The sequence below is a fragment of the Zalophus californianus genome, chromosome 9 (genome assembly GCF_009762305.2).
Source record: "Zalophus californianus isolate mZalCal1 chromosome 9, mZalCal1.pri.v2, whole genome shotgun sequence".
Taxonomy (NCBI): domain Eukaryota; kingdom Metazoa; phylum Chordata; class Mammalia; order Carnivora; family Otariidae; genus Zalophus; species Zalophus californianus.
In genome coordinates, this window is record NC_045603.1 from 57,031,995 (window position 1) to 57,059,401 (window position 27,407).

At 53.2% G+C, this 27,407-nt stretch overlaps 3 protein-coding genes across 15 annotated transcripts; all 3 read right to left on the reverse strand.

Annotated features, from left to right (window-relative positions):
- Positions 1–640: 640 nt before the first annotated feature.
- ARHGEF25 (Rho guanine nucleotide exchange factor 25) lies at positions 641–7,680 on the reverse strand. Of its 4 annotated transcripts, none has more exons than XM_027593544.2 (16): positions 7,511–7,680; positions 7,113–7,227; positions 4,630–4,844; positions 4,398–4,493; positions 4,247–4,323; positions 3,990–4,056; positions 3,695–3,798; positions 3,440–3,509; positions 3,234–3,323; positions 3,060–3,152; positions 2,822–2,872; positions 2,540–2,617; positions 2,139–2,336; positions 1,815–1,995; positions 1,464–1,579; positions 641–1,062 (listed from the first exon to the last, which is right to left on the reverse strand). In XM_027593544.2, the coding sequence occupies exons 1-16, from the start codon at positions 7,607–7,609 to the stop codon at positions 952–954; spliced, it is 1,761 nt and encodes a 586-aa protein (XP_027449345.2). In that variant the 5' UTR covers positions 7,610–7,680; the 3' UTR covers positions 641–951. The 4 variants fall into 4 exon arrangements, with proteins under 4 accessions (XP_027449345.2, XP_027449344.2, XP_027449346.2 ...); XM_027593543.2 differs by having other exon boundaries at positions 645–1,062; positions 1,368–1,579; positions 7,511–7,678; XM_027593545.2 differs by lacking the exons at positions 7,113–7,227; positions 7,511–7,680 and adding an exon at positions 5,791–6,348 and having other exon boundaries at positions 646–1,062; positions 1,368–1,579.
- Positions 7,681–8,003: 323 nt separating this feature from the next.
- On the reverse strand, positions 8,004–13,305 carry DTX3 (deltex E3 ubiquitin ligase 3). Of its 10 annotated transcripts, XM_027593534.2 has the most exons (8): positions 13,014–13,300; positions 12,262–12,414; positions 11,739–11,870; positions 11,578–11,642; positions 11,309–11,385; positions 10,218–10,953; positions 9,056–9,273; positions 8,004–8,706 (listed from the first exon to the last, which is right to left on the reverse strand). In XM_027593534.2, exons 5-8 carry the CDS (start codon positions 11,335–11,337, stop codon positions 8,631–8,633), a joined length of 1,059 nt encoding a protein of 352 aa, XP_027449335.1. In that variant the 5' UTR covers positions 11,338–11,385; positions 11,578–11,642; positions 11,739–11,870; positions 12,262–12,414; positions 13,014–13,300; the 3' UTR covers positions 8,004–8,630. The 10 variants fall into 10 exon arrangements, 9 of the variants coding, with proteins under 9 accessions (XP_027449335.1, XP_027449336.1, XP_027449334.1 ...); XM_027593535.2 differs by lacking the exon at positions 12,262–12,414; XM_027593533.2 differs by lacking the exon at positions 11,739–11,870 and having other exon boundaries at positions 12,262–12,305.
- Positions 13,306–14,460: 1,155 nt separating this feature from the next.
- PIP4K2C (phosphatidylinositol-5-phosphate 4-kinase type 2 gamma) lies at positions 14,461–25,821 on the reverse strand. The gene is made up of 10 exons (XM_027594517.2): positions 25,536–25,821; positions 22,910–23,007; positions 22,136–22,232; positions 21,647–21,790; positions 18,436–18,582; positions 18,206–18,244; positions 17,505–17,618; positions 16,881–17,148; positions 16,581–16,684; positions 14,461–16,387 (listed from the first exon to the last, which is right to left on the reverse strand). Exons 1-10 carry the CDS (start codon positions 25,707–25,709, stop codon positions 16,307–16,309), a joined length of 1,266 nt encoding a protein of 421 aa, XP_027450318.1. The 5' UTR covers positions 25,710–25,821; the 3' UTR covers positions 14,461–16,306.
- Positions 25,822–27,407: the final 1,586 nt, after the last annotated feature.

The window sequence follows — 27,407 nt, forward strand, 5'->3', positions numbered from 1 at the left end:
AGGGCATCTGGATATGGATCTCTGCATGTTTGGTTTTCTCCGTCCCAGGGGCTATCCCAGAAGTTGGGAGGAGTGAAGACCCCTTTGGGCTGTCCACTCTTGGGTCTGTGGCTTGAAGAAGAATCCCTTCCTGCTCACTACAGATACGCCTTGTGACCTCGCAGACGGCAAAAAGAAGCAGAACCCAGAGCCAAAAAGGGCCACAGGCCCCAGCATCCTCTCCACCTCCCCATTCTCCCTCAGCTGAGCATGGAGGCCTCAGAAGGAAAGGTACTTGGGCGTTTAGTGCTTTAGAATCTGGGTGCTGGGGGGATGGTGGGAAGTCACACTACACTGGGCTTTCCAGTGGGGTCTAAAATGGAGGCCAGATGGGAGAGAAGGCAGGCTGGGAAAGGGGAGGATATATCACGGATCTAGGGTTTTCCAAGTTCCAGGTCTGGACTGCGAGATGCCGCAACTGCAGGTGAGGGACACAGACAGCGACACCCTGTGTCCTCTTGTCACCAGACCATCTGCAGGCCAGTGGATTTCTCCCCATCGCCTCACCCCACTTCCCCTTCCCTCTGCCAATACAGCAGCCTTAGTGATATCACAAAACCTTTAATCTCAGAAAACTGAAAAAAAAAAATCAAAATCAAAACCAATCATTTTTATCTGGCCCCTGCCCCAGCCCTCCCACCCACCTACATATCCTCCTTTTGGGGGGACCTGTGATGCATGCGTAGGGGTGGGAGCTGAAGGAACCTGTGTTCCTTAAGCAGAAAGAAGTCCTTCTGAGTCTAGGAATCCTCCTCCAAGTCAACACCACTTCCAGCCTTGCCACCGCCCCCCCCCCCCCCCCCCCCCGCCAGACACATGAAGAAGGAATTCCGAGGTGGTGTCAGAAGGATTGCCCTGAAGTTCCTCGGGAAATGGGGTGGCTGGGTCAGCACCACCCCAGGCCTTCACCACTTAGAGCTCATCTTCATCCAGCTTGGCAAGTCTGGCTCGGCAGGGAGGGGTGTTTGGAATTGGTGGAGCTGGGGGAGAGTCACGAGGAGCTCGGGGGATGTCACTGAGGGCCTGAAGAAAGACTCAAGTTAGAGGAGAAAAAAAAGTCCCGGAATCCACCCTCACCCCTTTCTTTTCAGTGTATGCCCCTAGCTAAGCCACCTCCTCTTGCTAGACATCTTAGATCATCTAAGATGGTCAGCTTCTCCCAGGGTTAAACTGGAAGGCGGAAGGTAAGAGTAGGAAGTAGGAAGGGGCAGACAAAAGGTGGGTGGTAGAAAAAGGGAATGATACAGGGGAGGAGGATTTAGGGATCCCAGAATAAGAGAGGCCCTCCCCAGTCTGCTCCCATAACAGGGGAACTCCTTTCCTCATACCTGTGTGTCCAGGGGCAGGAGGGCTCTGGCCACCTCCCCTTTGGGCAACAGCAGCAGGGAGGGGAGAGAGCCATTGATGGGTGCATGTGTGCTGACCTGGGCCCGGTCTCCAGGCCGAATTCTCCCAGGACTCCCCACCCCAAGCCCTCCTGGCCGCCCCAGGCTATTGGTCTGGCTCTCTCGTCTCTGATACTCAATGGGTGACTGCAATGCTGGGGCAAAGAGAGGAACGGAAGGAGGGTTACAACAGGTTCTTTCCCTAAGGGCTCTGCCCAGATCATCCTCCCACTTTGCCCTCCTCCCACGAACTGTCAGCCATTGTAAATCGCGGGGGAGATGGGGAGAAGCTGGGGTCAAGAGGGCAGGGGTTGGAGATTGGGCAGTGAGGGATTCAGCAGGTCAAAGGGTTGAAAGAGCATGTCAGGGAGGGAAGGGTGAGAGCTTCACCATTGAGAAAGTCTCGCTGGCTTTCCAGGATCTGAGCCACTTGCTTGATCCAGGCCTGACTCACTGCAGGGTCTGCAGTCTGCAGGACATAGCGCTGGATCCCACCCTCTGGCCCTCTGGAGGTCAGTGCAAAGCGGCAAGGGTCACCTTGGAGGTTCCCCTCCAGTCCCAGGCAGCTCACCTGGATTGGCAAATAGGAGAGAGCCCCCAGATTCTTTAGGCCCTCTCTGGTTCCTGTCCCCTCCAACAAATCCAAGAGCCAGACATTCCCTCAGAGGCCTCACCCCATCCCAGCCAGACCCCTCCCTGCACCCTCCTCCCCACCTTGATGCTGCTCTTGTACACATATCCAGCCTGGGAGCCTCCTCGGACTCCTCCCAGGGCCTCACTGAAGATGACAATTTGCTCGAAGAGGAAGACACGTCTCTCTCGACCCCGGGAGGCCAGCAGCCCCCCAGCTTCAGGCTCTGTGACCCAGAATGTGTCCTGGCCCAAGAGCTTCCCCTGAGCAGTGAGTTTGCCCTAGAACCAAAGGGTAGTGATTTTGAGAAAAAAAAGCAAGGAGAGAAAAGGGACATTCTCTGCTCCTCCCTCCTTCCCCTGATGCTCCCAACCAACCATGGGGTCAGTCCCAGGGGAGGGACAGTTCCCCACGAGGACCTCCCGAGTGCTCAGACTGGGGCCAAAGAGCATTGGGCCTCCAATTTCCTGTTCTAGCCCCATACCTCAAACCCCCGAAGTCTCCCCAGGGTCATCATGTCATTGCAGCGCTTGGGTACAAAGCACATGACCTCCACAGCGTGCTGGGTCGCAGGTGAAGAGAGGAGCATTGTCATTGTCGAGAAAGAGCCTCTTCTGACCATGTTTCAACTTTCAACCAGCCTCCCCGTAAAAACCAGACAGCTCAACACCACCCAAGGAGCAGGGGGTGGGGGAGGGGGGAAACCAGGAGACCAAAAAAATAAGAGGTATGTGGTATGTGTCCTAGCAGATTTGGGAGTCCTCACCTCCAGCTCTTCAGTATCCATCCCAGCTCTACTATAATATTTGAGAAAATCCTAAGATGTAGAAAAGAAATGCTCAGGGAGGTCTTGAGGACACCCTCAGAAACTCTCACATCCTCCCCCTGAGGACACAGGTGAGGATGCCCAGGAAGTCTGGGGGGAGCTTCAGGAACCCTGGGGAGATGAATGAGAAAAGGGCTGTCCCAGCCAGCGGAACCCCCAGGGAACAGATGGTCCTGACCTTGAGCAGCAGCTGGTATTTCATGATCCTCTGCACTGGTTTGATGAGGAGGTCGTTGAGCTGTAGGCGGTGCCCTAGCTGCTGCCGGAGCTCCTGAGGACAGGAATGTGGTTATGCAGCCTGGAGAGCCTGATGATTCTGTCCCCCTTCCCCCAAGGTACCTCAGCCACTGACCTCAAAGTAGCTGTCCCCAAATTCTGACACCACGTGCTCTGACTTGGGCTTGTTCTGACAGTACACCACGTACATATGCAGCCGGCGCTCCTAACAGGGGTAAAGGTTAAGGAGCGCAGGACTGGTGAGGAGAGAGAACACCTCTCTCGGGAGCCCGGACCCACTCCCAAGTCCCGCCCCTCCAGGGCCACCCTCTTAAGCCTCACGTGTTTGATGAATAGCTGAGCCAGCCAATCAGGATCCTTCAAGCACCGCCGTAGCTCCTGCAGGAAATAGCTGGAGGGGTTGGCAGGGAAAAGGCAGGTCAAATACCCCCACCCCACACAACTGAGAGCTGTCTACCCTGGTTGTGATCAAGCTGCTCCAAACGTTCCTCAGGCAACAATGGGCCCCTGGCTAGGTTACAGAGAAAACGAGACATACGCCCTTCCCCCTCACTCTCTTGGGGATCCTCCACTCACTCGCGATGCCACTCATAGATTTGCTGGATGTTCCCAAACACAATCCTGTCACGGCCTCGAAGACTCTCCGGGACCCCCTGAGCAGCCATGGTGGCCATGTAACCCTGCAGGAAGATTGGGGCAGGAGCATGAGTGTGGGGGCCCAGCCTTGGTGGGGAAAACCCCCTCCCCCAAGAAGTCCAGCATGTAGGGGGTACCGGAAGGTGGGACAGAGGAGCACTAAGGCATCTCCTAAAATTAGCCTTGAGCAGAGGGAAAGGGCTGGGCTGGGGCTGGGAAGAGAAAAGGGCACTACCTCCACAATCTGCCCCAAGTCGTCCACATACATTTTCTCTGTCTCTACCAGTTCACTCAAGACATACCTGGGAAGAGAGCAGGAGTGCACATCCTTGGTTTAGCCACTTCCTCCCTCCTGGACTAGAAGCCCCTTCATTACCACAGCCAACCTCAGAGGAAATTCCAAGTATTAAATCTAAAATGTGAGGGACAGTTCTCTGGAAGTTGCACAATGGGTGGGGGGGCAGAGGGGAGGGGGTGTGTGGGAACACTTACATACTCCTTTCCAGAGCCTTCCTCTTCTGTTCCTCCTCACTCTCAGGGGCTTGGGACAGAGTCTCCTCCTCAGGTGGCTGGAAGGAAAGAACATCCTAGAGTAAGTAAACAGATGCTTTTGGGGAAGCCATGCAGACCCATTTCTTCATACCTGTGTCTTATCTCCAGGGCCCTCCAACAATGTGGTCAGCAGGGTGAGTTCTGGCAGCTCCTCTCCTGTGGCTAGAGCTGGTTCCAGCATCCAGTTCTGGGAGCCAGAGGTCATGTGTCAGAGGTCATGGACAGTAGCTATGTCACCCCAGTGGCCAATGGCCCCCAACCTGCCCTCTCTCCCAGTGTCCTTCATGGATGTCCTACATGTTTTTGTGGTGCTCCCTGCTCACCTCATATGGTCCAGCCTGGCCACCGTCTGCCTCAGTTTCCACACTGAGACAATGTTTGGAATGATCCAACCATCTTCTCAGGCCACTGACTGGCCCTGGGGGGCCCGGGGAACAGGGGCCAGAGCTGAGGCCAGAGCTGGGGCCAGAGGGGGCAGCCAGACCCGAAGCAGCTGAAGCTGAGATACTCCCCTCACTGCCAGCAATGGAATAGGATTCTAATGGGGAGCAGGGGGAGAAAAGGGGCCATAGATATTATTCCAGCTCTAGTTTCAGGGTCCCTAGGGAGCTCCCAGAGGCCCTTCTTCATGATGCTGAGCCCTCCCCCAGGGCCTACTCTCTTGCCATCCTCATTTGAGTTGGCCAGGATAGAAAATTTCCCCTGGGCACCCTTGGGAGGAAGGACAGTAAACACCTGGGCTCCCAAGACCTGGAACCTCCAGTTATATATGGAGGCTCCCCCATATCCTGAGTATGCCATAGATATGTAGGGGCAGCCATCTGGGGAGACACTGGAAGCTGGGGGTGGCCATCTGCTCTCCTACAAGCCGCCCCCTTCCAATGGGCACAGACCATTCCCTGAGAAGGTGAGGGGGGAGAGCTAAAAGCCCATCTGCCACCCCCAGACCCTTCCTGCACCAATTGCAGTAATCACTATAAAAAGAAAAGACGTCTGCAGCCCATCTCCCCAACACATACACAAACCCAATTGCGGGGTGGGGGGAGGCAAGTGAGGAGAGCTCATCAGGGTTATCTTTGCCCCGGGCTCAGGAACAGAGGATCCGAGATTTGTCATAAAGCCCCTGGTAGACTGTCATCCTCATTCCTCCATCCCTCTGTCCCTCTTCAGATCTGAAGTAGATTCTCAGCGAAAGGATTTAAGGAAGATCCAGTTCTAGGCCCAGGGGGATTGTGGATGGGTTTTTCTCATACCCAGTTGACTACAGGACAGAGAGAAGAGTTTCCTGCCCCTTCCCCAATTTCCTTAACTTGACTGATTACAAATTTGGAGGCAGATGGGATCTTGGAGATCTACTAAGTCACTTCCCTGGAACACAGGTACAAGTCTCCAGCCTCTAAATCCCTAGGGCCAGGTCAGTCTGATGCCCTGAACCCTCAGCCCGCCCCCCACTCAACGCCGGGCCCTTGCGACCTCGCACTCACCACGACCCCCCCGGGCGAAGCAGCAGCCGCATTTTGCCAGCACTTTTCGGATCACGTGGGGACAGGCACAGCGACCCCCCTTGTGCACCCCCCGCATGACGCCCGGGCCCCCCCGCACCCCCCACCCGGGCCGGCCATGCAGGGGGAATCACGGGGGGCGGGGCGGGGACGGCGCAGGGCGCACACCCCCCCTCCCTCCTACCCCGCTCCAGGCTGGGGGAGGGGGGGAGGGAGGGAACAGGGAGGGGGCGTCCAGGGGTAGGCGGAAGTCTGGTCTGGGGGAGGGCTGGGGGCTCTGCAGAGCCGGCGGCGCGAGGCCGGGCACCCGAGCTGGGCGGGGAGGGTTTCCGGAACCCAGTCGGTGCGGGGCCCAGGGTCCAGATGTCCAGCGGGGCGGGGAGGGATGGTGGGGGAATCTGGGCCGGGATGCGGCAGCCTCTCCAGCTCCGTCTCCGGCCTCTCGGGTTTGGGGTGGTTCTAGGCCTGGGCAGGGAGGAGGCGGGGACCGACTCCCCGAGTCACTGGCGCTGCGCGGGTCCCGGCCGAACGGCGAGCCGAATAACAGGCCCCGCCGCTGTGCCGCCGCGGGGAGGGGCCTCTGCGGCCCAGCTCCGCCCTCTCCCTCCGGTTTCCCCCCTTCAGCCTGTGCCCGGCTCCAGCCCCAATCCCCCTCCCCCAGGCACCACCACGTTCCCACTCCACGTCCCCACCGCCTCCGCCTCTCCTCTCCAGCCTCGGCTCCCCGCCCCGGGTTCCCCTCCCTCCTGCCTCTCGGGCTCCCGACTGCGGAGCGCAGGGGTCGGGGGTAAGCCGGGCGGCGGGGTCTGCCCAGGTCGCCCCTCCGCCTCTGAGGTGGAGAAGGGTGCGGATGGATGAGCCTGGGCCTGTGTGAAGATGTCCTGGGGGCTGGGACTGTCCCTAGCCGCTCAGGGGTAGACAAGCCCCCTCCCTTTCGGGGATGCGTGAATGGGGAGCTTTGTGGGGAACGCAGCCCAGGTGCCGCCCTCTCTCCAGACCCTTCTTTCCTCCAGGCCCCAGGACTCCAGCTGAGGCTAATCACCAATTAAGGCGAAGTCCTGGAGGCAGGGCTGGCGAGGGGCCAGGGGTGGGGCGCGGGGACACTCTGCCTGCGGGGGCTCGGGACCGGCTGATGTGGGGGACGCACAGCGGACTAGAGGGCGAGAAGCGTGGAGGTCTTGGCAATTAAATGGGTCCCATGCAGATTAGATGCAAACCTTTATGCTAATAAGAGCAGCATTATTTGAATTCGCCACTTTGCGCAGGACGGCAAACTGTGCCCCACCCCACCCCCAGCTTCTTACCGAGCAGCGGAGCCCAGGCGGGGACCTCACGTTCGCGCTCCCCTTTCTGATCCCCCTCGGCACAGTCAGACTCTGTCTCGGTCCCTCCTGGCCCTAGGGGACTTCTCTTCGGGGGCTGTGGAGAAAGACGAGGGGTAAGGAAACCGCCCTCCACGCCCAGCCTTGACCTCCCGCTTCTCCTTGGTCCTCCTGTCAAATCCACATTGTTGTAAAAGGGTCGGTTAGGCTGGGTTGGAGGGAGCGGTTCACCCAGACCAGGGCCCTGGCCCTCTTTTGGATCTCATGGATTCCTGCGACTGCCCTGCAGAATTCCTGTTTGCGGGTAAATTGAGTTGTGGGGTGCAGACCTCCTGGAGCCCCCTAAAGATTCCCGACCCCACCGTGGTCCCCTTTCTTACCCCCTCCTGCCCGGGAAGGGCGCATGCGCGCAGCATGCCCCCCATGACCCCCAGTATCCGGTCAGTGCGGCCAGGGGCGGGGCGGTCAGGGGGCTTCATGCTGGACCCCTACCCTGCTCCAAGTTTCAGGGCCGAGGGGGCACGGAAGCTGGGGGGCTCTAGGCCTGCGCGCGTCCGGGGAGTTGCTGCTATGGAATCCGCCCCCCTGCCCGGCTCCGCCCCCACTCCCACCCCAGCCAAACTTCTCAAAGGGCTAGGGTTGTTGCTTTCTCTACAACCGAAGTTCAACAACAAACAAACCCCTCTTAATCCCGATTCCGTCGTGGACGCGTCAGGAGCCCACTAAATACGTGCCTTTTCCCCAGGCGCTCTGCAGGCAGAGACTGGGGAGACACACAGGGATTTCCCCGATCACCACCCCCTTCCCCTCCTCAGCAGGTTCCGCTCCCCACCCCACCCCCACCCTGGTCCACAGAACAGAACGGGTGTGGCATAGAGTTGCATATTTTACTTTATTTTTATTAAATTAAAAGCTACAGTCTGGCGGCGATTCCAGAACAGGGTAAGGAGGCTCCTTATAGGGGGCAGAGCGGGAGACAGACTGACAGAGACGGAGACACGCGAGAGAAAGGACAAGGTTAAGGTAGAAGGGGGACTGTTTCTGAAGAACACACAAGGCCGGCTCCTTGGGGGCTCACCTCAGCCCCATGCCCCCTCCCCCACACCGAAGTTCATCAGTGGAGCAGTTTGTGGGGGCAGGGGGCTCAAGAGAACCTCCTTCCCCACCCAGGTCCTTTCTCAGCTTAGTCATTGGAGCACAGCACATACCAGAAAAAGCCAAGGGCAGTGGAGGGGGTAGGGAGATTGGGAGTATGTACAGGGGGAGGAGGGGAGCAGAGCCTGGAAGATCCCTCTGCCAGAAGGGAGTGGCTCACACTGCACTGAAGCACTCGCCTGTAGGGGGGACAGGGGAAGGGACTGCCCCCTCCCTCTCTGAACTCCTTCCCCAGTCAGACTGGTCCCCTATTCGTATGGTGTGGGGGGCAGAGGGAGAGAGGAGAACAGAGGCTTCCGCTGGGTCCTATGGAGAAAGGCAAGGGCTTGGCAAAGGGGATGGCCTTCAGTCATCTGTGATACCCTTGGCTCTCAGCTCTTCTTGCACCCGGGTCAGGTAGGTGGGGTCTGGGTACCCAAACCTGGGAGCAAAGAGAAATGAAGGTCAGGATTAGCTGTTGCAGCTTACTCATATTAGCCTCATGTTCACCCTCATTCTGGGTGCCCCAGTCCAGCCCCTCCCCACCTCCCCTAAGGATATCCAAACCCGAGGTAACTTAGCCCAATTCTGCTTAGTTTTGTAGGTGAAGCTGGGCATACTGGACCAGGTTGGATGTAGAGAAACTGGCATGGAAGAGATGGTTGAATAGGTTGGGGGTGGTCCTCTCCAGTTAGGAGGCTCCCAGCAGGAGAGGGGATTAATGTCATTCCCTCGCTGGAAATGGAGAGAAGGGGAGGGGCCAAGGGAAAGGAAATGAAGAAGGGTCGCACAGCTGGGGTCCCCCTGTGCAGCTGGTCTTGTGGTGGATGTCGTTCCAGGTGATGACATTCGGTCTCCCTGTGGTCATGGACGTGCCGATAGTGAAGGTGAGTCGCTGGTCAAATGCCTTGCGGAACAGGGTCAGCACCTTGTTGCCCTCAGGGCAGTCCGGGAGGTAGGCCACCCGGGTGGTGCCAGGATAGCGAACTCCTGGGTTTGGGTGTTCAGCCTGGGAGGGAGGGGAGGCAGACAGGACAGTGAGCAGCTGGGCGTCTGAAGGCCCACCATGCCACCAGAGGGTCATCCTGGCCGGCTGTCTGTGCACCCCCAGCTAATGCTGACAGGGCAGCAACAGGCTGACAGCCTTTCAAGGAAGGAGAGACTTCCTTGAAAGGTTTGGACAGCAGGAGCCTGTTTTTGGACAAAATCCTTACTATTAAAGAAGTTCTTTCTGCTGCCTGGATCCCTCAAAGTCTCAGTTCAGCGACGAGTGGATTCTCAAAAGTGATGGGAAGTAGCCAGTCCTTACTCACCAGATAACTCAGCAGAAATGTGAAGACTGAGAATAAACTATCTTTCAGCCTTCCCTTCTCCACCTGAGAACGCTCCCAAGCTTCTTTGCCTGCCTGACCTGTTCCATTTGCCCATTACTCTTCTTCAGAGCTGCGCCGGCCCTCTGCAAACCAGGACTGAGAATTACTCTTGCTTGGTCAAGCAGGAAGAGACCTCTAGGCTCCTGACCGCTCCTGTTTTAACCTTCCACTGTCTCATCAATTGGGAACAAAGTAATACTCAGTGCCCTGTGAGGAGGGTCAGCCCCCTTCCTGCTGCGCCCGCCTGCACCTGAGCCACCATCTCCACAGAATTCACCCCTGCCAAGAATAGGTGTCGACATCCAAGTTCATCAAGGAAATAGTATTCAATTCCTTTCTCTCATACCTGATTTTCATGTGTGCAGAAGAGAAGAGGGGTCGTGGGACAGAAAAGCTGGGCCTGAAGGGGACCTCCTAGCTCCGGGGCACTGAGTGGGAAGGCATACTGGGAGACAGCAAGACTACATCACATCTAACAAATACACTCCCCTCCACCAGTTTTCCTAGGTCAGAGAACACGCTTGGGGAAAACCAAAATGGGGAAAACCAAAGGGCAAAGGCAGGCCATAGGTCTTCTTACCCCCTGGACACCGGGCGGGAAGACGTACTGGATGACGATGGTGCCATACTTCTCATAGCTGGGCAGTAAGAGTGTGGCGTCCTTAGAGACGAGCATCCGCCCATTCTGGGGCTGGTTGCCCACCAGCTGCCCATAGAAGCGGCCACACATGGGACAGGCCTTTTTCACCTGCAGGGCCCGGGTGATGCAGCCCTCGCAGAATGAGTGCCGGCACTTCTCCAATGTCTTGGCGTTCTGGATCTCCCCCAGACAGATGGGGCAGGTGCTCTCCTGTTCTTCGGCCTCCTCCCGAAGGCGGGGAGGAAGGGGAGGGGGGAGGGGAGGGGGAGGAGGAGGGAGCCCCCGAGCCCCTGGGGGCAGAAGCGGGGCTGCTCGCAAAGGGGGAGGGGGGGGCCCTGGACGGTGTAGCTCAGGGTGCTCCCCGCCACCCCCCAAAGCCAGGCAGCCCATAAGCTCGCCCTGCCTCTGAGCTTTCTTCAGCTCTTTCTCAGCCTCTTTTAGCAGCCCCTTGAGAGCCTTCCGGGCCAGGTAGAGCCCATTGGGAGGGGCCGGGGGAGGGCCCTGTGGGGAAAGCTGGAGGACATAGATGTCAGAAGTCTCGCCATCTATGAGGATGGACACACGGTGCTCCTCCCGAAGCCGGGCCAGCCGGGCTGGGGTCTCCTTGCTCAGGAAGTCCCACACAGGCTTGGAGACAGTCACTTTGTTCTTGCAGGTGCCTCCACAGGCTGCCATTCTGGACAGGACGAACGACACTGCCCCCAGGGTGAAAGGGACTCAGGGTGGGGGGTCCCCGTTTGACAAAATCAGTGCCTCCTACTTCAGGTTCCTCTCCAACCCTATATTGCCTCTACTATCTCAAAGTCCAACCCCCAACTCCTCCCCCAAGTTCATTTTCTGTCTCCTCTTATCTTTCAAACCCCAGCACCCACTGAAGAGCAAGAAAGTTTCTCTACTTTTATTATCATCATCTGAGCTAAGCACAGTCTTGGTTCTCTTTATACTCCTCCCAAGATCACAGAAACAATCTCACCCTCCTCCCTCTGGGTGAAAACTGGCTTCTTTAAAGGGGAGGGAGACTTTGTGCTCACTTTGATCCTGAAGAGCTTAGAATTGGCATGCAGGCTCTCTCTCGCTGTCCCTGCTCCCTACTTGTAGGTTGTGTGACCTGGTGGGTGGAAAGGAAAAGGAAGGAAAGTGAGAAACCCCGTACCCCCTTCCCACATGCGCCAACACAGCAGCCCGTGTAACAGAAGACTGGGAACCTGGGTGTAAGTCACTGGGAATGGGATTACTTGGCACATGGAATGGAGGAAACCAATTTAAAGGCGAAGCTGAGTTTCCCTTGGGAGGCAGATACCTGGGAAGCCCATGGACAATGAGAGCAGCAGAAATCCCTCTATTTCCACACTCAGCTGACCAGGACTAGGGGGAAGGGGGAGAGTAGAGAGTAAAGGGTTATGATGACAAATGTTACCACACCCCCCTCACCCCACTCCACCAGCAGCCCAGAAACCACACAAAAACTCCTCTTCCATTTCCTCTCCTCTTCTGCAGAACTGCATCCCCAGCCTCTCCCAAGTTGCTAAAGATGGAACTTCAACATGCTAACTTTCCTCTTTTCTTCCCCAGCTCTGAGGCTCTCAAGAAAGCCTAGGGCACAGATAAGAGAAGTCAGGAAGGGAAAAGCCCACACAGATGGAGGTCTTTCTTGCCATCTCCCTCAGATCACATGGGTAAGAATATTTCCTATGCTCCCCAACTCCTCACCCTGCCCCGTATTCCCAAATAATTCAGTCCCTATCGCTAGGGAGCCTTCTTTGAGAGCTAACCCAGTCCCTTCTGCTGAAGTCTGTTTGGAATGCCAACAAAGTGGCAACAGTCCCTAAATAACAAAGTTCTTACTGTCACCTTTTAAACACTCCCCCCCGCCCCGCCCCGCACTGGAGCAGTAAGCCTGTCAGCAACCCAGTCTGCATTTAGGGAGGGGTGGGGCTCAGCCGAGGCTCAGCTGGAGGAGACTTAGGTTTCCCCTGAGTCTTACCATGTTCAGCTACAGAGCTGTCCCTACAACACCTCCAAATGTAGCTCAAATAGAAAGAGGGGCCATTAGTGTGACCTCAATTCCTTGACTGATCCAAAGGGGAGCGGCTCTCTGTCTGTGCCTCCATCATAGTCCCCTCAAGACCAGATGCACCTCGAGATTCAGAAAGTGAAACTGAAATCCTAGAACCTCAGCTCATTCTGTCTATCCAAGGTGGAACACCCCCCTCTCCATCAGAGGGAACCCAGGACCTAGATGTCCTTAGCTCCAAGTCCTGCTGGCACAGAAAAGGGAGGCGGGGCCATAGCTTATGTTGGGTCTCTGATTCCTCTGGGGCAACCCAGGCCGGACACAGGGCCAGTCCCTCCCTCCAGACGGAGGCCAGACAGGGGCAGCGGGGGAAGGGCGAGGGTCCCTGGGGGCACCAACTGAGGCAGCCCCACCCCTCCCCCATGACCTCCTGCAAGATCCAGGACCAATCCCCACGTCCCCCTCTCGCCGGAGCCCCCAGAGCCCCACTACTGGGTGGGGGTGCATGTCGGCCCGATCGCGGTTCCCCAGAACCCCCAAATGGAGGCCAAGGCTGGAGGATGATAGGAAGAGGATCGGCCAGGCGTGGAGGGGGCCCCCGGCGCCGCGCGCGGGTAAGGAGGCAGAGGAGGGGGCGCAGGGGGGGCAGGTAGGGCGCGCGGGGGTTGCGAGCGGGGTCCGGGGGGCGCGCGGTGGGTGTGGGGGGCGCCGGGCTCACCTACCTCCCGTCAGCGCCGCCATTGCCGGTCACATGACTGAGGCTGTTGCTGGGATGACGGTCTGGGCCTTAGCAACAAGGGGGGGGGAGACCCCGAGAAGGTGGGGGGGAGTTTGCAGAGGGGGTGCAGACTGGAAGGGTAGGAGGGAGGACGGCACCCGCTTCCCCCGTACAGGTGATAATCACCGTTTCCTTTGACCCCCTTCCATCCACGAGCCCCTGCCCTTCCGCCCCAAAACAAAAATGGAGGCGCCGTCCCAGTCTTTGGAGGGAGGGGGTGGCGTGTGGAACCGAGGGTAGGAGGTTAAATCTCTTAGAGACGCCACCCTTCTCGCTTCCCCCTCCCGGGGGTGGGGGGAGCCCTCTCCCTTTGCTTTTCCAGCCAGCTGCGTGGCAGCTTCTGCAGGCTGGTGACAGATGGGTGGGCGAGGAGTGTCGGCTTAGGTAGGTGGGGAAGGGGGCAATTTTTCTGAGATTCTTATGCTATTGCTAGAAGGGACTTTGAGGAATAATTTGGGATGGGAAGAAGAGTCATAGTAAGAAAAGCACTGGTTCTAAAAAATAAACCCCAAGACTAAACTATTTCAATCCCTTCCCTCCTCGCTTGCCTTTTCCTAGATTGTTACCTTCTGTGACCCCCATAACCTGCTTCCGGATGGGTGTTGGTAAGTGCCTCTGACTTTTGTTTCCACAAACAGGGATACTGAGGCTAGTGCAGAACGGGAAGTGAATACATCTTTTTAAAAACTGCCTTGGGGTGGGGGCTGGGGGTGTCAAGTCTACGGTTCAAATAGAGTTAAAACATCTCAAAGGAAAAACAGCTCTGCTCTGTTCTGCTTCCCACATCAGAGCAATCTCCGCCCCCAGTCCAATTCACTTCCCTGGGGCCACATCAAGCCAGGTTTTTCCACCAGCCAAAAGACCTCCTCGGCCAAACAGTACTGGATCTCCCAGACTGGCAACAACTTCTATTTATCCACCCCTTTCTTCACTCCCTCCCTCTGGGCTGGAGGACTGGTCCCTTTCTTCACTTTCCCAGGACCCTGCTGTACTCTTCCCGCTCTCCAGACAGAGGACATCTTTCCCAGGAAGCCTGGGGAAACACCCAGTTCCTTCTTTTAGCCCCTGCCAGTGTGCTCTGAGAGGCTCACTCACCTTTACAGGAATGAGTGTGTGATCAAGCCCAGAACCCTGGGGGAAGAGGGAGTGCCACATCAGCTGTTCTCCCTGGCCCCCCTATAGCTGAACTCCCACAAAGGCGGAGAGTAAGTTTTCCATTCCCATGCACACCCCTCACAACCTTTTAAAAGTTCACAGCTATCGATCTAGAAACCCACATTCTTAGTTAGGGGCCCAACATCTTAAAGATCAGAATTCTTCATCTGGTTTCCACACCCCTAAGCACAGGGTTCCTCAGAAAGGGGGTGGGGGAAGGCATGTCTATGAAGGAATATGGATTCAATAGTTTATTTCCTATATAGTGACAGTAATGGGAGTAAATACACAAGATCTTTTTTATTAATTAATGAAACAAAAAAGATGAAAAACAGAAGCAACAAAATGAAGACCATACTGCTTATGATACATCAGCCACATGGTCAGAAAACCAATTTCTAAAGAGCGACAGCTGCTGGTGTCATGGAGTTTTATTGCATTCAACAGGGGAAAGGTAGACGGCTGGAATGAAAAAGATCAGCGGGCCCCTGATGGGGAAGATATTATAGGGGCTCTAATCCTTAACTGTGGATTCCTCTTGTTACTTCCTTTGGAGAAGATGGAGGGGAGAGAGGAATTCTCCTTTATGACTGTATGACTTCTTGTAAGACAAATCAGCCCAGCTATATACAGTGCAAAGAACACTTGCACCCCCACAGGCCAGTTATTAGTGCCCATCTTTATGTTAAGAAAAAGCATGGAAGCCATAAAGGGGATCAAGTGGAGAGTAGCAAGAAAGGTTGCCTTAGCCCCAAAGGCATCAGGGGGTGGGGAGGACACTATCTGGGTCATCAGAGTCCTCTACATTCTGAGACTATCCCATGTCATTTCAACTCTTTGGAGGGGGTTGGGTGATTTGAGTTCTGGCTCTGACTCCTCTCTTGGGGTAGAGAGTGAAGATGACAAAGAAGTCCATCTGTCCCTTGGGAGACACAGTAGCAGTATGAGACAGAAAAGAACAGAATAACAAATCCAACTGGAGAAAGGATTTGAGAAGGGACTGAGAAGGAAGTATGCTAGGTGCACACCTCCAAGGAGTAGAGGAGGATCCCACACTTGAGTCCTTCATCCTCTTGAAATGACCAGGATTGACCCAGGTGGAGATATTCCCTTCTGCTGGGAATAAAACCTCAGGAATGGCTAGACATGAAGAGAGGAAATTTAGCACTGGGAATGAACCTTTTACCCTGGCCCATCATCCCAGCCTCCAAAACTGCCCACACCCCCCCACTGAAGGGTTCCAGCCCCAGGAGGGGTGTGAGGTCCTGGTGAAGAGCAATAACAGTCCAATGTCTTCACCCAGGCTTGAACACTTTGGCCATCTCTGGGCTCTTGTACCCAGAAGTACAGGGGTGGAGGTTGGAAGTAGGGTGAGGGAAGAGACTGGAGAGGAATCAATTCTTGACAGACACCTTTTCCAGTTCCCTGCATAATTTCAAGCGTCCTCGTGGGTCCCACCTCTGTGAGGTGCCAGCCGGCTCGCCACTCCCCACCCCATTAGTAAGATGGGCCATATCCCATCACATGTGTGCATGCCAGCACCCACAACTGTAGTATCTTGAAAGTCCTCCATCCCAGGGCCTACTGGGAAGGAAGCATGCCACAGTGAGTTCTATAAAGTTATCAGCAAAATACAGACACTCTTAGTTCATCCCACACAGCAAAGTGCATCCAGAGTAGTTGCTTGAGCCAGGTCCATCTGTCCAGTCAGGTCCTGAAGGTGGCAAGTAACCCCCTTCCCCCATCTCGTCCTATGTTCTAGAAACAACAGGACATTTACAAAGATCAAGGCACTTGGGAGTGAGTCAATAGTAACACTCTAATGAAGCAAGCAGAATGGTTGGAGGGGAGGGAGAAAAGGAAGAAAACTGGACAGGGGGAGATAGGACAATGTATTTCTGAGGGTCAGGAAGAGTTTACTCAACAAGATGGAGTTATCTGGATGGAAGGAGCCTGTAGCTGGAATTTAACAAAGGAGGAAAAGAAGAAGTAGTGATCAGCATATCCACAATTCCCCTAAGCCTCTCAGAACCCTGCCACCTTGAAGATAAAGCAGCAGTCAGCATGGAGTCAGGCAGTCTCTTAGGCAAAGATGTTGGTAATGAAATCCAGGAATCGCTTAGCATACTGCTCAGGATGGACAGTAGAGATCTCTGCCCCAGCCTGTGAGAGGAGGTATGGAACACAGTGTCAGGCCACCCACCCACCCTTCCCCACTCTCCACCCTCCATTCCACTCCACACCACTTCCATCCCCAACCCTCTGTCCTTTTGCCACCCCATTGCTCTGGCACAAATGGCCCCCTGTTCCCAAAGAGTCAAAAGACAGGAAAGGAAAGGCTTTGCGGAACCCTTACCCCATGCTTGACAGTTTTGGCTGCATGAGCTGCTTTCTTCTTGGCATCATACTGTGTCAGGATGTCGATGAGACCCATGAAATACACCTCCTTCTGGGGGGCCCCTGAGGAAAGAAACCAGCAATGAAGAGCAAGTATAGTCCCAATTCCCTCTCCCCAAGAACCAGTCAGATCTGTTTTGAAAAGCTAACCAGCCTCTCTCCCACCACCCTGGTCTCAGTCCCCCAAGGCCAACCCCTCCTCCCCCCCTCCCCGGCCCCCCACCGCCAACACCCTTAATATTTCCAGGATCTTTCTCACCCTCAGCACTCCGGATGGCGTAGACGTCAATGAAGGACTCAAACTCTCCAGGGCCCAGGGGCCGATGAGAATGGATGTAGCCGCCGATACCCTCAGGGGAGGTGCCATAGGAGCCCACCAGAGCGGGTGGTCCTGTCAGGCCACAGTCCCCATCCCCCTCTGACTCCTCCTCCCGCACAGGCCCCTCCTCCTCTGGGTCAGAGCCCCGAATGATGTCGTGGATGCCCAGCAGAAGGCTGTAGTCCATGATCTTCAGCTGCACTAGGAACTGAGACCCCACTGACAAATCAGATTACCTCAGATCTCCTTCCCCATTCCCAGGTACCACCCCTATACCTCCACTCCTGAGTTTCTGGGGCCCTCCTGGGGAAAGGAAGGATGAAAATTGAGGGTTGGAAGGATACCACTGCCCTTTAGTACATCAATGTCCTGGTATCTGAGGTCATCCTTTTGGCTGATTCTAGCCACCCCCTCCATGCATCACCTCTGAGGGTTTTTCATGTCCCATACCCAACTCCCCTACATGCAGAGATCCCAAAGAATGAAGGGAAGGGGAGCAGTTCCCTCAGACTGGGAATGGGGAGCAACAGGAAACAGCCATTTCCCAAGCACACCGATCATCACCTCCACATCTCTCTTTAGCTTCTCTAGGAATACTTTCTTCTCCTCTTCACCAATATAAACCTTCTGGTTCTTGTTGAGAAAATCCATATCCTTAAGGGTGGGTAGTTCTTTAACCTGAAAGTAATGGGACATCTTAGGAATATATCCCTTCCCCCAAGGTCTCAGAGAACAATGCTCTATCTGGGGCCCTATGTCTAACTCAGTGGCTTTGAGGGGAGAGAGATCCTACAGCCCGTCTCCGACTCCACACTGCCACGCCGCCCCAGAGGCCGTTCTCAGCTCTAGCGGCTTCTCCAAACTCAGTCACTGCAGTGGTACCCCAAATCACATCCCACTACCTCTGCTGACAGTTTTCAGTCAACACCCCTCAAGCTGACTTTTCTTTCTTCTTAAGCAAAAAGAGCTGCTTGACTACAAGAACCCAGAGTGGGAGGTAGAGGGTAAGCATTTCGCTCTTAAAGTTCATCATCTCCATCCTTCACCAAACCTTCCACATGGGATAGCCCAGGCCAGTGAGACAGCAGCTGCTCCCGCTGCCCATTCCAAACATTTAATCCCTGGGTCGGCACCAGCTCACACCTCTCTTCCTTTTGGTGGTTTAAGATAAGAATAAATAGCTGATGACCCCTACCTCTATCCTAAGGAGATCCCTTTGTCTGCCCTCCCTCATCCCTCACCCTATCACCTAATATCAGTATCACCTTTTCCTTATCGCTGGCTTCTCGGGATACTAGGGAGCCCTGTGGAGAGACCCAAAGACCAAGTCAGCAGAAGTGATTAAAAGAATAGTTAGGATCCAGCTCCTAAGATGAGTACTCAAACCCATAGTCTTCTTTCCTTTGAAATGAACCCTCTAAGTGCCCTCCCAGGCCCTTCCCCACTCTCAGGCCATCAGGAACCTCTCCCTCAGCCCTAACTATCCTTTCCTTACCTTGAGGTCATACTTCCTGTGCACAGGAAGACGGTGGCTAAACATGTTACGCATCACAAGCATGTAGCTGTCTTCATTGTCCACGCTGACCCGGTACATCCCCAGGAACTGGGGCAGCAGTGTGCTCCCATGGCACTTCACAATGTACTGAGGTAAGAGGGAGGAAGGAATGGGGAGAAGCTGAGAAGTAAATGCACGAACAGCCCAGGGATGGGAATGCAAATACCACCATTCCAGGGTAGGGGAGACAACTTCAAGTAGAGAGGTTACCCGGTCAAAAGTGGAGGGGGGGGGGAGGAGGGCACCTGGGTGGCTCAGTCGGTTGAGCATCTGACTCTTGGTTTCCACTCAGGTCATGATCTCAGGGTTGTGAGATCAAGCCCCGCAGAGCGTAGAATCCTCTTGGGATTCTTTCCCTCTTCCTCTCCCTCCCTCTCTGCCCCCCTACAAACACATCTCTGCGTTCTTGTTCTCTCTCTCTCTCGCACATCAATAAATTAAAAAAAAAAAAAAGTGGTGGGGACTTGTTAAAGAGGCCTGTGATTACCCATGCAGTTTCTGAACCCTCATCTCTGATTTATTCCATTTGTATAATGTCTCTTAATTTTAAAGATTTTATTTATTTGGGGGAGCACAAGCAGAAGGGGGGCACAAAGGGAGAGAGACAAGCAGACTCCTTGCTGAGCTTGGAGCCCGGCTCAATCCCAAGACCCTGAGATCATGACCTGAGCTGAAATCAAGAGTCGGCCACTCAACTGACTGAGCCCCCCAGGTGCCCCTAGACCCTCTTTAAGTACGAGTGGTCACAGAACCAGGATTAGAAATTACATCTGCTTACCAATGAAATGATTTTACCTAGACTAATGTTTCCTGGTGGGCTAGATTCCTGTAGTAAAAATGCTTACATGATGGCTTATAATCTGGATTCTTAAAAAACGATTCCTCTTTTGGGGCACCTGGGTGGCTTAGTCGTTAAGCGTCTGCCTTCGGCTCAGGTCATGATCCCAGGGTCCTGGGATCGAGCCCCACATCGGGCTCCCTGCTCAGAGGGAAGCCTGCTTCTCCCTCTCCCACTCCCCCTGCTTGTGTTCCCTCTCTCGCTGTGTCCCTCTCTGTCAAATAAATAAATAAAATCTAAAAATAAATAAATAAACAAAATTTTAAAAAACAAAACAAAACAAAAAACGATTCCTCTTTCAATGCAACGGTCTCTCTCAGTATTGCCGCCTATTTGTCTTCAGAGCCAGCCTTCTCAGAAAAGTGGTCAATCCACTTCCTCTCATTCATACCTCAAACCCAGTGAAATCAGATTCATACTCTTACTTTTCCTCTGAAATCTACTTCTCCCTTCCTCAAATCCCTCAGTTGCCAAATCCAATGGATATTCATTGTAGTTATTGTTGTATTTCAACTAGGGGGCACTTGATACTCTCGACCAGTCTCTCCCTAGAACTCTCTGCACCCTGAGCCACACTATTCCACTCTTCCGATTCTTCTCCCCTGTCTTCTCAAATCCCACGTAGAACAAAGGAGGGCATCAGCAACTCAGTCTCCTTTATGGGCTCTCCCCTCTCCTTGCTTCTTCTCATTTCTTCTCCACACACTTCCCATCAATAATCTAGTCTATATTTCTGGTTTTAATCACCATCTATTCACCTGTGACTCTCAAATCTACACTTCTACTTGCCTGAACTCCATTCCCCAACCACTTATGGGACATCTATATCTGGAGGAACGGTAGAAACCCCATATTCAACATGTGTAAATCAAAACTGCCTTCTTGGGGCACCTGGGTGGCTCAGTCGTTAAGCGTTTGCCTCTGGCTCAGGTCATGATCCCTGGATCCTGGGATCGAGCCCCGCATCGGACTCCCTGCTCTGTGGGAAGCCTGCTTCTCCCTCTCCCACTCCCCCTGCTTGTGTTCCCTCTCTCACTGTCGCTCTGTCAAATAAACATAAATAAAATCTTAAAAAAAAAGAACTGCCTTCTCTCCAAAACCAGTTTCTTTTTCCGCTTCCCAAATGTTCGTGAATGGACACCCAGTTATCCCGAAGCAGGAATCTGGAGGCGCCCTGCCCTCAATTCGCACAAGTCTCCCACAGGTCTTCCTCTGCATCTCGGCCACTAGGGCTCCTCCAGCCTTGGTCCTTGCTCACCGGGACTGTTCTCATTCCCTCCAACCTGCTCACTCTTCACTCCCAGTAGTCCAGCCCAATCTCGAAAATGCAGTCACGGGGCTATTTCTAAATAACATACCTCTCTCACAGCTCTGTGCCTTTCCAAGTTTTCCTTTGCCTAGAATGCTTTCTTCCACCTTGTCTAAGGAGTCCATACTAGTCTTTCAAGCATCAACTCCTACGATACTCTAACTCTCCTTGAAGCTCCCAGTGCCCCCTCTCTCTTTCCCCAGGTAAGTCAGGGTGCTCCTCCTCTGCACCCCCACAGCACTCCATCCATGCCTCTGCTACTGCACACCCTCCACTATGTGCTAATGCTGCTCTCCTACCCACTGCCATTAGACCAAGAGATCCTCCAGAGCCTCTTCCTCACCCACCTCTTTCTCTGCTGCCTAATGGAGGGCCCACTGATAATGGACATTCAGTGTTTGTTGAATAAACCAATCACTTTTTGAGTCTTTCATTTATTCCTTGATTGTTGACCTTGGAGAGAGATTTTTTTCAGTAGGAAGATATTCAGGCCATATTTTTCTCACCAAAATATTCCAGAAACTCCACATTCCAAGTTAATCTGATCAGACAGAATAGCCTCCCTAATCCCACTTAGGACTGGATATGATCATGGCTTCTCCCCTCCAGTTTATCCCCAACTATGCACTTATCCTGATTTTCTCCTCAAAACTGCATTTGTTCCTGACAGTGTATTTGGTGTTAACACTTCACCTAATTCTGGCTCAGTCTATAGTTCATACTTTGCTCTTCAAGTGGCCTTTATGTATCAATCCACAGCAGTTCCAGATTGTAAATACCAAAATAGAAGGATCATGTCTAACTTCTCCTATTTGGTCAGACATAAAGAGGTACGCAGAGGCTTTTTCTGAAATTCCTAGTTTTCAAAAACATGATGTCAAGTGCTTCTTGGGCAGCAAAATGGGTTGTAGGGAGGAGAAGAGATAGGAAGTTTCCATGTACTCTAGCAGCTAAGCTATGAATAGAGAGGAGAGGGCAAGAGTGAAGCTGGAGAGCCGCCTGACCTGGTGGTAGTTGGAGAGGTTGCTATGCATATCAGCAATGTCCTCACTGGATACTTCTTTGATGACCAGAGTTCGATCGTAGGAGATAAGGAAGCGACCGTCGCTGCCTTCACTTTCACTCGGGGGACTTCGGGTGAGGGATACCTAGGAACACAGGCGAGAGGCTCTTTTCCTCTTTGTATGAAGATGCAAGTCGTAGGACAATAGTCAAGTGACTGTGTCTGAAAGTGGATAAAACCCTTGCATGAAAGGTTGAGCAGGGATTCTTCATCTGGACTGAATGAAAGTGAAAGCAAAAATTTTAATGTAGCTACATGTTTCCCCAAGGACAGGGTTAATGGCTTTCATCAGATTTTTGAAGATGCCCATGACCACAAACAGATAAAGAATCAGACTTGCCAAAGCTCCCATTTCTCCCAACATGACTGGCCCAAGGATTCCCTGGTTGTCAGGGAGAAAGGACCCCTCTCACCCAAAAAGGACTCTCACCAGGTAATCTTGGTCGTCAATGCCAAATCGATCACGGAGGTTCCTGAAGACCTGGGGGCAATACTCCTTGAACTTGAAATGACTAGGCAGATTTTCTCTGAAATAGGGGTTTTCAAGGTAAGAAAACAAAGTAACAGTATTACCCTACATTTATATAGAGCTTGACCATTTATAGAGCACCTTCGCACATTTACCTTATTTGATTCTCATAAAACTCTTGTAAAGTCCGTTAAATGTATATTATTCCCATTTTATAGAAGGGGAGACTGGGGCTCAGGGTGGTTGAGTGACCTGCTTCAAACACAGAGCTGGTAAGTAGCTTAAGTAGAACCAGGATTTAATGCCTGTTTAAACAGCAGCATTTCCAAAATCTCACACAAGTTCGAGACATACTAAAATCAGCAACAGGTGCCACTGTTTGGAATGGCATCTTCTGATACCAGAAGCACCTAGGAAACTCAGATATTTCTTTCAGAGAGTCTCTATCAGAAGCTGATGGTAAGGGCATCTAAATGTATTTACTCTGTGGTATTGCCAGGATAGATGAGAAACAAACTATTACAAATATATAAGGGTATAGAGAACACTGGAAGTTATTTTAATGGTTTCTTTGCACAATACTGAATTTCTGCACTGGGAAGAGGGTTAGAACACAGAGCTTGTAAATTGCCTTCCAAATCTAAAACCTTCAATTCACTGAATCTTAACTCTTAAAATTATGTATTATTTTCTTCTAGGAAGGTTCACAGGAGAAGAGCAGGGATCTCCACATACCTGTGGAAAAGGTGATTGTTGACCTTGATCTTGGAGCTAGCCTTAAAGTCGTCTGGCAGCAGCATCACGGGGGGAGGCACCTGGCTGAGCTCATTGATCTGATAAGCCAAAACAAGAACAGGCAGCCAGTGAGGAGTGGTGTGGAAAGCTACTTCTACACTGTGTCTGGGCAAGAGTCAGAAAAGGGCAACTCAAACCTCGTTCCTTTAAGAACGCTAGTTACACATCTACTTGCCAGAGGTGAGAGAAAGCATCCAACCTCTTTTGCTCCCAACAAGGACTGCAGTAAGCAGCCCCCACACACAGCCCCTCACACTCCACCCCCGGGGAACCGCATGCTCGCACCATTTTATATTAGGCAAACTCTGTGAGCAGCTCAGGGTTATTTTTAAAGCTGTAAGAAGTTCTAAAGAAAAAAAATACCTTCAGCAGACTCAAAACACTCAAGACAAACACTTCTATGCTCCATTAAAAACAAAACAAAAGGCTTTTTTTTTTTTCTGAAGTAGACAAGAGAGTTAAGGGGACTCTGAGGAGTCCACAGCAACAAGAATGAGATGTCCACATCCTGCAGGAGGCATCTCCTTACAAACAGGACCAGGCCTTCCAGACCAACCTGACCCAGGTCTCTCTAGTAGGTCCCCACTGCCTGGGTGTAAAGTAAAAGAAGAGCAGCTGATTTCAGAGGGAATGCATGCAGGTAGGCAGAGGATATGAGCTCATTAGCTGTCTGTTCCTAAAGTCAAGCCAACCCACTACCCAAAGGATGCAAGCAACACCAACTCTCCTTGGCCCCCAGAATCAGCCATCTGCTAATTCTGGGTGGAAAGGGAGTTCCTGTACAAAGAAATCCCAGTGTTGTCACAGTACCACTCACCCACCTTTAATAGAGCACTTAACCCTATGACTCTAATGCGTAGTTTATATAAGTTCCCCACCTACACTGTGAGCTCTTCGAGGGCAAGGACCAGTTGTAGCTGTCTTGTGTCTCTCAGGTGCCTAGCTAGCATGTTTGGCACAAGGGGTCCTGAGGTGTTTCTTAACTGAATAAATGGGTGTCTTGCCTACCTTTACTTGATCATTCAACAGAGGTTATGAAGTGCAGTCTAACCTAAATCCCACAGATTGCAGTGAAACTGCTCCTCTCATTCTCAGTAGAAAAGGAGGACAGAACATATTCTTCCAGGAAAAAAAAAAAGCCACTTGAGATTCCCAGCCTAAAATTCAGCTATAGTTCTTCATGCCCCCTCCTCGCCACCTGCTGTCAAGCTGGCTGAATCATCACTAAGACATATGTTCAAGGAATTCTCCATTCTAGACACTTGAAGTAAATGTGGGTTGGCTGCACAGTGGGGTGTTGGAGCTAAAGTATATATACCTAGGGGAACTGAGGCAGCTCTCATGTGTAACTCCCTCAACCCTTACCAAAGAAAAATCCTCCCTGTTCAGCTTCCCAAAGGGATGGATGGGTCACCTGGAAAGTACACATGAGAGGCAGCTCTACCTCCATCAGCTTTGCCTATACCAAGTGCCTTAGCATAGATACTCTGGGAGCGGTCCACAGAACCACAGATACAAATACAGACACCCAACGACATTCTAAACCACAAATTAAGAAGGGGACAAAAAATTGTATTCTTCCTCACCCTCGTCCATCTCTGCAACCCTGCCGTGACTATAACGACTTGAGGAAATTGATTTATAAAGTACTGCCTGTTACATCCAAGGTCACTACGTCCCTCCCACTTCAAATCTGAGGGAGGAGGAGCAATAGCTGTGCTTCCTTCACCTGAGTGAAGGAAAATAGATGCACTGGCCTCTGTGGCCTCCTCCTGATTCCCAGGCCATACCCCTCTACCTGTTTCTAAAGTTAACCATCATAGTGTCCCCAGGACCAGAGCTGTGGCGCCATCTCTTTGGTCAAAGATGAGCCCCCCACTTACACCAAACACCATCACTCCAGCCAGCAATGGGGATGCAGTTAAGACCAAAGGCATATACCATACATAAGGCTTAATGGGGCTCAAGGTGGGTAGCTTCTCTGAAATGCTGTACCTCTGGAAGGGAAAGGAAGAGACAAGCAGGATTAGAAAGTCCAGGAAAGCCTGGAGCTTTCCCCCAAAGCCAAGGTTCCAAAATCAAGGACAGCAGCTAGAAAGGAAAGTGAACCATCCCCCTCATTCAGCTGCCTTCCCTGCTCCCCTTCCACACACAAACTCTCACCGGACACCTCACCACCACCCGACCCTGAACAGCCACTCCCCCTAATGTCCTTCCAGCTGAAGCAGGGTCCCGGCCGGTCTCCGTGGCCTGCGGCTGAGGCTGGACCTGGCAGGAAGGAGGCAGCAAGCTGGATTTCAGGTGGAGAAGGAGGAACTAGAGTGGTGGAATAGGGGGCGGAGGGGGAAACAAAGTCTACATTTCAAGAAAGAAACAACAACGTCTAGAGCGAGAAGATACGCCGGGGAACACCTGAGGTTTGGTGGGCAGGGACCAGGACAGCCGCGGGGGGAAAGTGGCCGCGCGAGGGACTCCGGAGGCGGAAGCCTGTAAACAGGGACGCCCGGAGGAGCCAGAGCAGCGGGGTTCGGACAGGGCTTCTGGGGGGGCTAGCGCCGGGTCTCACCGAGTGGGCTACGCCCCACAGGAACACGCCCACCAGCGGGTCGGCCGCCCGGAACACCTTCACCTTCTGCTGCACGAAATGCTTCTTCTTGGTTTTGGAGGCGAAGCCGAAACCCGGGCCCGGGGTCGCTGTCGCCGCCGGTACGGTGGCCGGCGGGACAGAGGAGGACGCCATAGTCTCCCTCTCCCGTGCACCCGACGGAGTGGAAGCCGGAGCCGGCGGCAAACCAGGCTCCCGACCCCGGAAGCGGTGCTCACCTGGGCCGCCGTCACGTGACCGGAGGCTGGCCCGCAGGCGCGCAGCATGGCGGTGCGGGGCTGGCTCCGCCCCCTGGCGCCCGCCCGCCCCAACGCCCGCGCGGTGGGTGGGCTCACCTGGCGCAGGGGCGGGCGCACGGAAGCTGCGTTCCCTGAGGGCTGCGGGCGGTCAGCCGGGCCCGGACCTGCCCCCGAGGCGATGGGGAAGCGGCCTGGGATGGCCTCATTCACTCCCAGGTCGGCGGCTCTTTTGCTGCAAAGTCGCTGCCTTCCGGTTTTGCCCAGTTTCTGGGAGTAACCTCTCGCCTGAGGCTCACCCAAAAGTATTTCTTTACGAAGTAGATCCCTTAAGTGGTTTCGATGGATTAAATGCGCTTTTACGAGAACCACTCAGGCATCATTCTGGAGGGTGACTGGAGTATTCCAAAAGTGTAGGGACGAGGTGGTGAACTAAAACAGTGGCTGTTGGGATGGAAAGAAGGGAATGACATCTAAAGGTAGAGTTTGATGTCAGTTTGGAAAATTCTTAGTGGATGTGGGACTTGAGGGAAAGGGAGACCTTGAGACTGAATCCCAGGCTTCTGGCTAAGGTGAGGAGACATGGTGGTGGTGACATGAAAAGAGGCAGTTTGGTGAAAAGTTCAGTTTGGAATGTGTTTGAGGTACCTGAGGGCAATTGAACATATGAGCCCAGAGCTCAGAATAGTCTGGGCTGGGGATACAGATTGAGTAATTGTTATGGAATCTGGAGAAGTGGATGGCACCTTCCAGAGAAAGCAAGAACCCTGGTATAGACCAGCATTTAAGAGGCTAGTGGGAGAGGACTGAGAGGTAAAAGGAACCAGGAGAGCAGGGTCACAGACCAGGGAGTAGAGTTTCCAGAAGGAAGGAGTGGAGAGCAGTGTCACATGTCATGGAGAGGTGAAGCAAGACAAGGATGGAGAAGTGCCCATTGCATTTGGCAACCAGTGACCTTCAGAAAGCAGTTTCAGCAGAACAAGAGCCAGTTCAAGGTGGGCTGAGGAATGAATGGGAGATGAAGAAGTGGGGAGGGGAAGCTTGGGACTTTGTCAGGAAATCTGGCTGTAAGAAAACAACATGGGGAGTCACTTATAGAGAAGCACAGTAAAAACACACTTTTCAGGGCACACTTGGCTGGCTCAGTCAGTAGAGCATGTGACTCTTGATCTCAGGATTGTAAGTTTGGGCCCCAAGTTGAGCACAGAGATTACTTAAAAAAGTAAAAGAAACACACTTTTCAGGGAGACCTTACAAGAAGGGGAGAAATCACAAAGAAGATATAAACTGCCCGTGTGCCACACTTTTAGGTATTGTATATATTGGGTCTATGTAAGTATCTCAAGAATGAAGGATCTAGAAGGGACTTGCTTTAGTCCAGAGAAGAGAGATTTATCAGCTGTTAGGAGGAAGAAAGGAAAGGATTGGTGCAGATATAGGTAAGTGTGTAGGGAAGGAGGGCAGATGAAGAATTTCGTGATCAATTGCCTTAATTGTTTGCCTAACAGAGGAGGTGAGAAGGGAAAAGAGTGTTGACCAGCTGCTCTGGGAGGCAAGCAAGGAAACCCAGTAGGGATACACAGAAGCCATGAGAAGC

Excerpts from the sequence above, each read along its gene's own strand:
- ARHGEF25 (XM_027593543.2), bottom strand. The coding sequence starts at position 7,609 with ATGAAGCCCCCTGACCGCCCCGCCCCTGGCCGCACTGACCGGATACTG. Across the intron at positions 3,153-3,233 it reads TTGGGGACAGCTACTTTGAG|GAGCTCCGGCAGCAGCTAGG; the intron begins GTCAGTGGCTGA and ends TCCTGTCCTCAG. Across the intron at positions 1,580-1,814 it reads CCAGCGAGACTTTCTCAATG|CATTGCAGTCACCCATTGAG; the intron begins GTGAAGCTCTCA and ends TCTTTGCCCCAG.
- DTX3 (XM_027593537.2), bottom strand. The coding sequence starts at position 11,337 with ATGCCAATTCTAAGCTCTTCAGGATCAAA. Across the intron at positions 9,274-10,217 it reads TCCCGCCCGGTGTCCAGGGG|GCTGAACACCCAAACCCAGG; the intron begins GTAAGAAGACCT and ends CCTCCCTCCCAG. Across the intron at positions 8,707-9,055 it reads TGCACAGGGGGACCCCAGCT|GTTTGGGTACCCAGACCCCA; the intron begins GTGCGACCCTTC and ends CTTTGCTCCCAG.
- PIP4K2C (XM_027594517.2), bottom strand. The coding sequence starts at position 25,709 with ATGGCGTCCTCCTCTGTCCCGCCGGCCACCGTACCGGCGGCGACAGCG. Across the intron at positions 18,245-18,435 it reads ACAGGAAGTATGACCTCAAG|GGCTCCCTAGTATCCCGAGA; the intron begins GTAAGGAAAGGA and ends GTCTCTCCACAG. Across the intron at positions 16,685-16,880 it reads CGCCATCCGGAGTGCTGAGG|GGGCCCCCCAGAAGGAGGTG; the intron begins GTGAGAAAGATC and ends TTCTTTCCTCAG.